The following is a 14177-nucleotide window of genomic DNA, read 5'->3' on the forward strand; positions in this document are numbered from 1 at the left end:
CATTTGACACGTTTTAAGAAACAGTTCGTTTGAAAATGGAAATAAATCATACAAAATTATTTTGGTTAGTTTGGTTAGTTTTTTTTGTGTCCAAAGTCATCCCCCCCACACCATTTGTTTTATTTTTTAATTAATTTAAATACAGAGCTTGACAGTTACTTAGTTGACAGTGATTAATTCGGACAACAGGAAATCATAATTTTAGCTATACAAGACACTTTTTAATACTACATAAAATACTTTCTAAAATACAATATTTTTATATGACAATGATGAGTACCTACATTTTTAAATCAGGGCTGTCGAAAGATTAAACGCGATTAATCGCGTACAAAATAAAAGTTTGTTTTGCATAATAATATTATGTGTGTATGTGTTTGTGCACTGTGTAATAATTTTGTATATATAAATACATGTTTACATGGGCATATATATTTATTTAGATGTTGAAATATTTTATATTATATATAAATAATAAATTAGGGCTGTCAAAGGATTAATTGCGATTAATCACATACAAAAAATAAAAGTTTGTGTTTGCATAATAGATGTGTGTTTATTTTGTGTAATTACTATGTATATATAAATACTAGGGATGCACCGAATCCAGGATTCGGATTCGGCCGAATACTGGGCTTTTTGACGGGGTTCAGGTTCGGCCGAATCCTAGATTTTTTTTCCACCGACCCCTAGGCTTGCGCTACCCTGGTCGATGTCACGCGGCCGTTGATTACGCACATCGGGTGCTGACGTGGAGATGAGCTTTTGCTTTCGGTGAGCCTTAGGGGCTGGACACACCAAAACTTTTAAACACGGCTGAAAACGCCTTGAGGACGCCGAATGCCAGCTGTTTTTCAGCCGAGCGCTTGGTAGCTGCGATGCTTCAGCTGTGAGCCGGTTGGTTGCTGTGGTAATGTCCCGCCCCTCCTCCACTGTAATTGGACGGCCGTGTGAAAACTGACATTGACGAGCGGAGCTTCTCACTCAAAGTTAAATATAGTTTTCAGCGCGGAGCTGCTTGCTTATTGGAAAAACGAACGTGTTGCAACGCATCGCTTTCATTATGCATAGGCTTATGGTAATTGTCAAAATAGTTTTTCCAACTTGTCATCCTGGCATAATGTACAGTTAAAATTAAATAAAATGAAATGAAAAATACACTGTGGGCGTTGTTTACTTCATTAATGTGCTTTACTGTGTTAATGGAATAAGGATGCGAGTAGGATTCGGTATTCGGTTTCGGATTCGGCCGAATCTTAAACGGTGGATTCGGGATTCGGCCGAACCTAAAAAATATGGATTCGGTGCATCCCTAATAAATACACACATACATGTATACTTTTAAGAAAGATAAAAAGTATATATATATATACGTATATATATATATATATATATACGTATATATATATATATATATATATATATATATATACGTATATATATATATATATATATATATATATATATATATATATATATATATATACATAAATAAACATAAATAAATAAATGTTTTTCTTAAATACATATATGTGTGTATTTATATATACATAATAGTTACACGCAATAAACACAAATATATTATGCAAACACAAATTATTTTATATGCGATTAATCGCGATTAATCTTTTGACAGTCCTAATTAAAATACTTAAAAAAGAAGAAAGATAATCACTTTGTACACCAAATGTACCTGCAATTATGTAATCACCTATAAAAAGTTGCAGTTTACTTACCAGGTACGGTTCGATGTAATTTTATTTATATAGCGCTTTTCACAATTGTTAAAATTGTTTCAAAGCAGCTTTACATTAATAGATACAGAAAAATCTACATAAGCAGCAAAATACGGCAGCTAAGATTAAACCATACTAGTGAGCGTAGTAATAATGTAATGCATAGAAGAGGGTGCTAAGTTAAGACAATGTCAGCTGACTCCCTAGGGTTTGAAAAAACCCCTAGGAGAAAAAAATGGGTACAGCCCTGAATCTAACCCATATACCAGTATTTTGAGTTAGTATGGTGTAAGTATATAAACACATAACTGCAGTATAAAATAAAGTGCTTTTGGTTGGAGCCGATGGTGTAGTGGGCGGCGCTCCGACATGTAGTGCTTTCGCACTTTTGACAACTCCAGTTCGATTCCCGGCTCAAGGTCATTTACCGATCTCATACCCCTTTCTTCTCCCTATACTTTCATGTCCTCTCCTTACTTACTGTTAAATAATTGGCCAAAAATATTTAATAAATAAAGTGCAATTGAAGTCATTTACAGAATAGCCTTTTGTGCCATAGCTTTCAAATCGTATTTAAGAACCAATAACATGCAACATCCTAACTTGATTTAACTAAGAATTTTTATTTTTGTGTGAACTATTACCGTAACCCAGTTGCTTTAATCTGTGTTTAATTTGGTGTTTTAATAGTGTGTTAGTGTACTGATACAGTGTTGTATGATTTAGGGTCCAGGCCATGTGTAACTGTTTACAAGGCGTCCCTTCAGAGCCTGCGAGCTTCACCACCCTGAGCTGTGAGCCCGACATCCCCAACCCACCACGAAAAGCTAGTGGTACCAAAAGCAGCCTCGTCCTGCAGTGGAAGGTGGACACGTGCACACAATCACTTTAACAAATACACACTTATAAACATCTTATGTGCTGATCATTAAAGGAAATGCTTTTTCTGTAGGCTCCATGTGATAACGGTTCCAAAATCCAAAACTATACCCTGCAATGGGATGAGGTACTTGTTTTTTTCTCTCTGTATTTCTGTATAACTGTTGTAAAATTGGTGACCTGGTCATTTTTTTGTGATTTATGGTAAGGTGAGATTTCTGTGTTTGTGTTTAATCATTCTGTTCACTCATCTGTGTATAGGGAAAGGGGACGGGTGTTTTTGAACAGTGCTACTACGGCCCACAGAAGCAGTACAGGCTCACCAAACTCTCGCCAGCTTCCAGATATTCTTTCCGCCTAGCAGCCAAAAACGACATGGGGGACAGGTGTGTATCCAGTGGACTGTGTCCTAGTGTTCGGTTCCAGCCCTTAGGCGATGTGTGCGTGGTGTGAGAGCAAGGAAAGATAATTGTGTTGACGGATGTGAATGTTTTTCCGTGTGTCCGCTTCGCTGAGGTTGTATCTCACTCTCTCTGCATAGCGAGTTCAGCGAACCTGTCACCATCATGACGTCGTGCAGCGTGCCTGCTCCCCCTCTCAGCCCTGAGTTGGTTCAGCCCGGAGTCACATGGCTCTGTCTGCGGTGGAACAGACCGACCGGCTCACCCAAAGAAGACGAAATAAGCTACGTGCTGGAGATGGAGGAGGAGGGCTCAGTAAGTGCTCTCAGGTCGCACACGTTTACAGATGACAGTCAGATCAGACATTTTAACCGTGATTAATCACAAAGCATTATTTGCTAAGAAATGGGAATGATTTGATTTGCATGTGTGTGCTACGACGATATATAAACATTAGAAATGTCTTGAAAGTCTTTACTTTAGTTATTTTTAAACCGTTGTATGTGAGTGTTTCAAAGTCCAGAGTAATCTATTAATTTGTGTTGTTAAGGGTTTTAGGTCAGTTATGTTGATCTATGTACACGTGTGTATGTTTTGTTTTGTTGATGGTTGTGTGTTTCAGGTCAGTTATGTTGATGTATGTGTATGTTTTGTGTTGTACAGGGTTATGGGTTTCAGCCCAGTTATGATGGTGAAGAACTCACACACACTGTAAGAAACCTACACAGGAGCACCACATACAGGTTCAGGGTAAGAACACAATAAACATGCACAAAATTATTGTGTCTCTATCTTTCCTCTTTTCTTTTTTCTGTCTGTCTCTGTCTGTCTTTCGTTCTGTATGTCTTCATTTCTGTCGTTCTGTCTGTCTTTCATTCTGTCTGTCTGTCATTCTGCCTGCCTGTTTGTCCTTCATTCTGTCTCTCTGTCTCTGTCTGTCTGTCTGTTTGTCCTTCATTCTGTCTGTCTTTTGTTCTGTCTGTCTGTCTCTTTGTCTGTCTCTCTGTCATTCTGTCTATCCGTCTGTCTGCCTGTCTGTCTATGTCTGTCTGTCTGTTTCTCTGTCTATCTGCCTGTTGTTCTGTCTGCCTGTCATTCTGTCGGTGTCTGTCTGTCTGTCTGTCTGTCTGTCTGTCTCTGTCTGCCTGTTGTTCTGTCTGTCTGTCTGTCGTTCGTTCTGTCTGTCATTCTGTCTGCCTGTCATTCTGTCTGTCTCTGTCTGCCTCTCTGTCTGTCTTTCTGTCTGTCTTTCGTTCTGTCTGCCTTTCGTTCTGTCTGTCTGTCTGTCTGCCTGTCTTCGTCGTTCTGTCTGTCTGTCTGTCGTTCGTTCGTTCGTTCGTTCGTTCTGTCTGTCGTTCTTTTGTCTGTCGTTCCTTCGGTCTTTCTGCCTGTCTGTCTTTCTGCGTCTGTCTGTCTTTCTGCCTGTCTGTCTTTCTGCCTGTCTGTCTTTCTGCCTGTCTGTCTTTCTGCCTGTATGTCTTTCTGTCTGTCTGACTGTCTGTTCTGCCTGTCTTGTATTTCTTTTTGTCTGTCTGTCTGTCTATCTTTCTCTCCATTTTGTCTTTTTTCTGTTTGTCTTTCTACTTCTATGTTCTCTGTCTGTCTGTTTGTCATTTTGTCATTTTGTCTGTATGTCTGTCTGTCTTGTCTTTCTTTTTGTCTTTCTGTCTGTCTTCCTGCCTCTATGTTCTCTGTCTGTCTGTTTTCTTTTTCCGTCTGTCTGTCTGTCTGTCTGTCTTTCTGTCTATTTGTCTGTCTGTCTTGTCTTTCTTTTTGTCTTTCTGTCCATCTTTTTTTTCATTTTGTTTTTTTCTGTCTGTCTTTCTGCCTCTATGTTCTGTGTCTGTCTGTTTTCTTTTTCTGTCTGTCTGTCAGTGTCTGTCTGTGTCTGTCTGTCTGTCTCTCTGTCTGTCTGTCTGTCTGTCTGTCTGTCGTTCGGTCTTTCTTTTTTTCTGTCTTTCTGCCTGTATGTCTTTCTGCATTTGTCTGTCTTTCTGAATCTGTCTGTCCATCTCTTTGTCTGTCTTGTCTTTCTTTTTTGTCTTTCTGTCTGTCCATCTTTCTCTCCATTTTGTCTTTTTTCTGTCAGTCTTTCTCTCTGTCTGTATTTCTTTTTGTCTGTCTGACTGTCTTTTTTTCTATTTGTCTGTCTGTCTTGTCTTTTTGTCTTTCTCTCCATTTTGTCATTTTTCCGTCTGTCTGTCTTTCTGCCTGTATGTTCTCTGTCTGTCTGTTTTCTTTTCTGTCTGTTTGTATTTTTGTCTGTCTTTCTTTCTGTCTGTCTTGCTTTCTCTCTGACTTTGTTTGTTTTTCTGTCTGTGTCCTTTTCTGACATTCTTTTTGTCGATCTTTCTTTTTTGTTTTTCATGTGATCATTTCCTTTGCTCTTTCTTTCGTTTGAATTGAGTTTTTTTCCTTTATAATGTTTCTTTTTCTTTCTTTGTTATCGGTCCTCACCGGCTGCCTGCGAGGCTGTGGTTGATGAGATCAGTCTCTGCTCTCTGTTGTCTTTAGAGACGACTGATCATAATCGTGTTTCCAAAAACAAAAGTGTATTAATGCGATCAGAACTGCCGCATGTATCCTGATGAGAGAGGCTGATTACCTGCGAGACCACTCGCATCCCCAATTACAGCCAATTACTATAACACATGACAGAGAAACTAAAATCACAACAACACGGCCTCATTCTGTGATTTGGACAGTATATTTCAGTAGGATATCAATTTAATAATGGTTTAAGGGTTTTTTAAAGTCCCTACAGATCTGTAATCCCTCCACAGGCAGTGTGTGAGTGATTCTCAGGAAGAACGTGTCCAGGTCACATATTTTCCTAAAATAGAAGGATAAAGATATTATATTTCGAATTAGTTTTAAGGCCATTAACATTTTTACTTTATTAAGTACAATCTATGACGTGTCTTACACAATTCTCATTACTGCATTATGCCCAGATGTTTAATTTTTGAATTTTTTCCCAATTCTCATTATTCCTAATGATGATTCTCATTAGATTCTCATTACTGTAATACAGCAGAGAAAATCACCCTATCCAGGTGAAATAATTATTGTTCTTAATTAAAAACAGCATACTGTACATTTAAAGAAAGTGCAACCTTGATGTATGATTATGAGTAGCTTATATAAATAGACCTCAACCGTCTGCTGCATTGCATTAATGAGAATTAGGAAGCGGGCTTGTCATGAAAATTGTATTTTTCATTAAAGTTTCTAATACAAGAGACTTTAATTGAAATCAAAGATGCAGCAGTTATCACTGTATTACCATGTTTGCTCTGCTTTTGAACAAATTCAATACTTCACTTATTTGGTATCATCACATTTGTGTCATCACAGGTTATTGCCTATAATGCAGAAGGAAAGAGTAACCCCAGCCTTGTGTCTGAGTTCACCACGGCCCCTGACAGACCGAGCTGCCCCTGCAGGCTCTCAGTGAAGGGAAAACCTCACCCGACAAGCTTCCGTCTGACCTGGGGTCAGTTCAATACACACTGAAAATGGCTGCTCTCTGATTGGTTCTTGCCTTGAAAATGCATCTTAAATGCCCTCTTGGGTACCTTGTTTTGGCCAAACTCCAAGGCAGCGTTACATGCATACTTAGTAGTTAGTACAATCCCATAATGCACAGAGACGAGCTCAATTACATATTTTCATCCAAAATGGCAGTCAGAGAGGTGAAATTTTTATTATAAGGTTATTTTACTCCGCATTAAAGATTTAAAGGAATTAATATAATGCAGACTGTTCAAGTTATTTTAGCAACACGTTAACCTCAAACTTTTGCAATGACTTATTAAGGCAAGGCCAATTTTATACACTTCTGTATCATTGGTTACATTATTTAATAAAGTTATTGGCTTGAAGTATTTATCAGTGTATTTACTTGTTGTAGTTGTTAATATCAAAGATGTTTTTGTCTGTTTAGATCCTCCCAAAGATACCGGTGGTTCAGATGTAACAAAATACATTGTGGAGCAGTCAGATGGTTTAAGTGGTACGTTTCATTCAGATATCTCCTTGTGTCTGCACATTCTCTGTTTGATAATGTTGTTATTGTAAGTCATTGATTGTGTGTGTGTGTGTGTTTGTCAGGTTCCTCCTGGAGTCAGGTGTACAGCGGTTTGGCAACGGAGTGTGTTTGTGATGGTCTGAGCCCAGGATGCTCATACCAGGCCAGAGTCCACTGCATCAGCGCCGGAGGAGAGAGTCCAGTATGTAACGCACACCTTTTTTTACGCTGCACCGGTTTTGGTTTCACCATTTTTTTAATGAAAAAAGAGTTGAAGAAAATTATGTTCAATGTCTAAAACGTTTTAATTTTATTGTTCAAAACTAAGTTTAGACATTTTAATTAAAGGCCCGCTGTGGAACTTTTTGGCCACTAGGGGGGCCTAGACATGTATTTTTCACCTCTAACGCCCCTAGAGGCCACAAGCGCCGCAGCACTGTCGCAAAGGAAAAGAAGACAACTCTTTAGGTCACAAAGTCCAAGATGTGCCTTCCAGCATGTCATATGAATACAATTTCATGGGTTTTATTTTTTTCAAACGCCAAAAGATTGCATAGCTCACATTTACAATCCAGTTTTAATTGTGGTTGCTTGGTTAATGTTTATATAAAAAAATATTGCCTTAAAAAGGAATCGAACCCGGGACGCCCATGTCGTAAGTCTGTGACACTACTACGATGCCACATCGTCAAGTGATAGAAGTCTCTCTCTTCACTCCCCATGTAGCCTCCAGCAAAATTCATGTTCTGAAAAAAAAAATTAGTGTTCGGGTGCCAGACACGACTTATATATGCAAGCAATATAACATTGCTTACTAGTACAAAAGCATCACGGCCAAGTCAGCATCGGTCAGGAACCCCTTCTCCTCATTTAATTCACGCAAGCGAGTGAACGCTGTCCCAATATTGATACTTGTCCTTCCTTTTATTCTGTAATGCTCCCGTTTTCTCTTTCTGGTCTCCTCCGACAAAACCTTAGGTTTCTTTTTCTTAGTTGCTGCTTCAGCCATGACAAAAACATCAGGAAAATAAATAGTTGCGCTCTCAAGTCCGAATTTGAGGAAGTGGAGGAAGTGACGTATGCCGTAAAGCCGACGCTTCGATAGCATTTAGCTTAGCCCCATTCATTCAATGGTACCATTTAGAGATAAAGTTAGAAGTGACCAAACACATCAGCGTGAGGAACTATATTTTATGGCGTAATAGCACTTTTGGGAGTACTTCGACTCGCCTGAAAAGTCCGCTCCCCTTCTCCCTCTCATAATGGGAGAGGGAGGGTGTTACTGCGCCGAGTCGAAGTACTCCCAAAAGTGCTATTACGCCATAAAATGTAGCTGTCGCACCACATAGCGCCCCTCACATAGTTTAACATTAAATAACTGCATATTTGCCCCAAATCTTTAATGATTAAGATTGGTTGCTAACGTATATTTTGCATTTTGAAGTAGACGCTATCTGACGAAGCTTGCGCTATTTAATGTGTTAGTTTATTCGTTTATTAAATTTTTTTATATAAGCCTGGCTTCTTTTATGCATGTTACCATTTTAAACAAAGATAAAACGTATCAACCAGTAAAATAGAATAAAGTCAACAAGTAAAAGAAAAAGTTTTGAGTAGACTTTATCAAAAAATTAGCCCTCCAGATTGTTTTATCCATTGTTGTAGCCCTTGCTCGGAAAAAGGTTGGAGACCCCTGATCAATGGGATTATCGCAAAAAATAAGCTCTATGTTTAGCTAAAGTTTATGACACTTACACGTTTTGTACAATAAGATAGTCACAGATGAACACAACTTTTATGGATATTGAATCCTAAATGCGTTTACTAGAAGTTAAAAGCTAATCTCTAGCTAGGCTACAAGCGAACCACACAACGCCATCACCAGCAAGCCTCCGACAGCTCGTTTAAACTTTATTAAACACATTTGAAAACAAATTTCCTGATAAGAAAATACTCTGGATAAATCTTTGAATGAATCTTGTGTTAACCTAATATCTGGAAACCGGAAGCGCTAAACTCGGGACTCGCTTCTGAGTTTTTCCTACCAAAAATGCATCATCCCTCCGGCACTCTATTGTTGTGCATTCTTGGGCTGTATCTCAATCAGCTCACTTGTTTAGGGCACTAATCAAAGAGTCGGCCATTTTAAGGTTTGTCTTAATCGCAAAATCCTTTCAGTGCACTGGAACGTTCGTTATCTTAAAAATTCCCGCAATGCAAGAATCAGTGAGCATCAATGGTCTCTGTGCTCCCATACCAGAAATCACATGACCTTTTCTGAATCTTTCCAACCAAAATCGATACAACTCAATAAACTTGAAAACCACAGAAAAACTTTTGAAAAGACAAATGTTTGATTTAATTTTAATATCATTTTTAATATAGATTAATGTAATATTTCTTCAAATTTACGCACAGATATTTAAGAGATAGAAATTGTTAATGAAAGTGTTTTTCAAAATATAATTTAAAAAGTGTTTAAAAGTTAAGTCAAAGAGATGTTGATGATGAATAACAGCTGTTCATTTTTACAATGCGCTTATGCAACCAAGTCACAGGAAATAAAATGAACAATGTTTCAATGTGATGTGAGCTAGGATCCTTACCAGTGCCCGAACCTGCATACACGATAAACCGATTCACGACTTTGGAGCTAGGGAGCTGATTGATACACAGCTTTGCTGATGCTGTGGAAATGGAAATAGCGACAGTCATTGATTCATGGATTTCAGGATTATGGGTAGTGCAGTTCTCACTTGAAATGTATCTCTTAAGCATGATTTTTTTTTAATGAAGGTGGCTTTTAAAGAGCAATTTTGAAAAAATGTACTTTTGCTGGATCTTGATGCTGTACTCTATTACACCAGGGCCAGGTTAGCCACATCAGTCAAGGTCGCTCATCTCTACAGACTGTCACACTTATTTTTTCACCGGGATGTAGACTGTTTCACAACACCATCGCTCAAAACATTTCTATTTTATTAAAGAAGACAAGCTTCGCTCCACGCGGCAGAGCAGGGTCAGGTTCTTTCAATCTGTCGCAGTCATCTGCCTCCCGTTTATCGGGTCGCTTCCACTGAGATTGCCAGCTTGTTTCCCCTCTGCCTTCATCTCCTCGCCATCAGAATCTCAACACGCTTTTTATCAATGGGAAGCTTTTGGCATGCGGCTGGTAATAATTTCTTGCTTCCGTCTCCTGATCCCCTGGGTAATGGCATTGTCAGCGCTTCACAGATGCGTATCTGCATGCGGGACTTGCCAGCGCACAGCTATGACTCATGTTGGCAGCATCTTTTCACAGTCGTGTGAGAGAATGCTCACATGGTTGCGGTCTGATGGGTAGATACAAACAAACAGTTCACATTGAATAGATCTATATATCCATATTCAGAGTACAGGGAGTTATAAGAATGTAAGGGTACTAAAATAAAATATAAAATTGTAACAATACCAGACTATCTACAATACATAGGGTTGTACCGAGTAATGAAAAATGCTAAATATGTAAATAAAACTGTATTTACATAATCCTAGATGAATAATAGGAGATTTGCATATGGCAATGACATGACATATATGAGCCTCAAACGCAATTGTTTCCTCTATCTTAAATAAACCTTGTGCATGCAATAGATTGCTGAAAAACAGGTCAATCTAAACATAACGCTGACTGTGATGTTACAGTCGAGATTAGGCTAACCCAACATTAAATTACACATTAAATTAGTCACAGTAATACTAAAAACAAAGTTGTGACTGCTGAGTTGCGTTATATGCTGGTTAAAGGTTCTCTAAGCGAATTCACGCGTTTTAGACCATAAAACATTTTTTGTTACATACAGCAAACATCTCCTCACTATCTGCTTGCTTCCTGTCCGCTGATCAAACTGTAAAAAACGCGATCTCTGTAGCCAGCCCAGCCTCCACAAACTGCAATAATAACAAACTGGCCAAACCTACACCAGAAACCATAACAAAGTATTCTAAGAAGGATTTGGGGGTTGGGTTTGAGCGCGTTCATGATAGCACGGAAGGGAGGGGGGGGAGTTAACTACGCTCAGTTTGTTTGAAAACACATTTCAAAAATCAACACACAGATTCGCTTAGAACGCCTTTAATGCTATATGCTAAAGTTTAGGCTGAAGTTCTACTTTTGATCTTACAGTTACATTTTGCAGGTCCATACTGAAAAAAAAACACAAACTTACCATTCAGAAACATCCATTAACAATCTCAAAACAATTGATTATTCCTTAAGATTTGTATCTTCGTCTGATTCCGGCTAAAACATAAGGTCTGTTTACACACACACACACACAGAGCTACTGAAAGAGCCGCTCTGAGAAACAGCCAATCAGAGCAGATCTCAACATTATATTCATGACCAAATAAGGTAATAATAGACCATTTTTATTTAAAGGACCAATCCTAGGTTTGTAAATGGACATGTAAATGTTTCTGGATAATTTTTGAACTTAATAAAGCCACAAATCTTCTATGTAGATATCAGAAAACAATTTAACAGATTATTTCAATGCGTTCTTTGGCACGTTTAAGCTTCCAAATACATCCAATTTAAAACTATGTGCGTGTGATCCATTATTGATAACTTTCTACTAAACTCTATACGACTGTTTGCGTGACTCTTAGTGAAAATGTCTAAATCTTATTAGATGCTTAAAGGCGTTTTCAGTAGTAGTGCTTTTGAAGGCATGTGAAATTTCACTGCTGCTTGTATTTGACATTTATGGATTGTAATAATTCTGACTTATGTTTGTGTTTTGTTTTTAGTTGTCAGAGGTTCTACAGATCCAAACACCACCTGTTCCCCCTGGCCCCTGTCAGCCACCCAGGGTGATGGGCAAACCCAAAGCCAGAGAAGTTCAGTTACGCTGGGGTAAGTTTTGCTGTCACACATGTAGATAAATCAGTTTGATCTAAACTGTTGTATAATAAACGACTAAGTCATCCAGATAGATGGTACAGTTAGAAAGTTCTCCCAAAACCACAGACATCAAACTCTTAAATGTCACCGGTGCGTTTCACAGACCGAACGGCATTCACATGAATTTGCAGAAATGCGTCAGGAATTACAAACACTGAGATCTCAGAAGCGCGTTCAGATAATGGAACCTACCAATAACCTTTCAGCAGATCTGTCTTTAAAATATATTTCGCCGCCCCTCGCTTATTTTCAGAAGATACTTCACATTTACATTTTTTTCCAATTTACTTACCGAGCAAAGATATGCATGCTGCTTTATTGGAAGTGCACTAACAAAGTTTATATTTTTTGTGATTAATTGGTTTTTTTTCTGAAAAATTTAAAGAAAATTCTGTAAAAATCTAACCTTGATATCTTTTGAATATTATTTGAGTAAGGTCATGCCAAAGATTAAAATCAATGTGAAATCAAACTTTGATCCTCAACATCTCATAATCAGACTTGGATTTCAAAGACTCACAGAATGCACCTTTTTTATATGCATTTGATTTAAGATCGAAATTGACTGATTGTTTTTGAATTTGTTAGCACCCCCTCTGGTGGACGGTGGTAGTCCGGTGTCTTCGTACAGCATGGAAATGTTTGTTCCTCAGGCAGATGAGGGCAGGGAGGTGTACCAGGGCTCTGAACTGGACTGTACGGTTGGTAGTTTACTGCCTGGCAGGACCTATGGATTTCGGCTCAGAGCCGGCAACAAAGCTGGGGTGAGTGCACGGGATCCAAATTTGATGCAGAGCTTTCACACATATTATTTCCTTTATAGTTACAAGTAATCGCTTTTAGTTGTTCTTTTTATAAACAATAACTGTGTATAGTTTTTGTCTGCATGCAAATTAGTCTGTATTTATTGTGTGACCAACAGTACGGGCCATTCTCAGAGCGATCTGAGGTAACTACAGGTCCGGGTGCTCCTGACGTATGTCGACCCCCTCATATCAACTGTAGATCACCGACGTGTGCTGTCGTCAGCTGGGAGGTAAGATACAAACTCTCAATAAAAATAATAATTAGCAAGACATTTTGAAAAGTCCAGTTTAATTCAATAAATCTGTTCAATGAGACTAAATCTCAATTCACTATATTATTTAAGTTGTCAAGCAGATATATCCCCTGAAGTTCTTATGTAGCTTTTTGTACACTCAAAATGCAAAAAATGTATGTCTGTTTTGGTGGTTTTTAGATGGGTTTACCCGATAAACAAAATGACCCAATATTTACTAAACAGGGCAAATTAGCGTGAGAGATCAATAAAAAAAAACGCTGGTGGGATTCGTAATATCTGAGGGGTTATTTACTAAAAAGGCACAAAATAAATGACACCGGCGCAACCGATGTGCAACGTTTTGCTATGTTTTCTGCGTTGGACAACTTCTTTCCTGGAAACGGTGTGCACCGGTGTGGAACAGGTTTGAGATACATTTTCTTTTGTTTAGTGGGTGTGTCAAAAATGCCAGCCTATGATCAGCAGCAACATGATATAAAGCACAAGGTATTAAAGAGACAACCCGCACAATGGGTCCAAGTAAAGTGGTTTACATTACATATGTGTTATTTTTTATAATAGACAGCAAGGGCAGGGACATCGAGTGTATTTTACAGTATTAAAAACTTGTTTATAATGAATTTATCAGTCTCCGAAAATTCTTCAAAAACAACATATAAAATGGCCTTCTCAGCTGCCATAGTTGCAACTTTTGTGTCATCAGAACAGGGTGTTCAACACACCACCATTTCTTTTTAAAAAACACTGTGCAACGTTTTGTCGTAGCCCTGATTTCCATATTGACCAATGCAATTTACTAAGAGCAGCGCAAATTAGTTCAAGGTCGCAATAAGCAGAGGTAATGAGGTGCGAGTGATCTACTAACGCCTGATGCACTTGAGTTCAGCACCACTGACATCGCAGCAGAAAATCTGGGGTGTGTAATCCCAGCTACGAAGCCATAGTACACTGAAAAAAACTGGAGGATAAAAAATGAAGGTTTACAAGAATAAACACCTGTTATTGTGTGACCCCTCTTCCACCAGCGAATTAAAAATAATATTTTTTTGAATATTATATTCCTCTGGCATTTCAAATAAACAATTTCATGTTAAAATCCTCTGCATTGTACCATGCGCTCTCT

The 14177-nt window shown here is 38.3% G+C and overlaps 1 protein-coding gene across 1 annotated transcript in view; it reads left to right on the forward strand.

The window, feature by feature from the left end:
* fndc3a (fibronectin type III domain containing 3A) overlaps positions 1–14177 on the forward strand; it is a 72800-nt gene that overhangs the window by 45315 nt on the left and 13308 nt on the right. Inside the window, exons 10-20 of the mRNA XM_073862814.1 lie at positions 2463–2601; positions 2689–2742; positions 2877–3001; positions 3157–3331; positions 3680–3766; positions 6374–6512; positions 6963–7031; positions 7130–7248; positions 11838–11943; positions 12580–12755; positions 12914–13027. Coding sequence (XP_073718915.1) covers positions 2463–2601; positions 2689–2742; positions 2877–3001; positions 3157–3331; positions 3680–3766; positions 6374–6512; positions 6963–7031; positions 7130–7248; positions 11838–11943; positions 12580–12755; positions 12914–13027 — 1303 coding nt within the window. The remainder of the gene's footprint in view (positions 1–2462; positions 2602–2688; positions 2743–2876; positions 3002–3156; positions 3332–3679; positions 3767–6373; positions 6513–6962; positions 7032–7129; positions 7249–11837; positions 11944–12579; positions 12756–12913; positions 13028–14177) is intronic.

The sequence above is a fragment of the Misgurnus anguillicaudatus genome, chromosome 24 (genome assembly GCF_027580225.2).
Source record: "Misgurnus anguillicaudatus chromosome 24, ASM2758022v2, whole genome shotgun sequence".
NCBI lineage: Eukaryota > Metazoa > Chordata > Actinopteri > Cypriniformes > Cobitidae > Misgurnus > Misgurnus anguillicaudatus.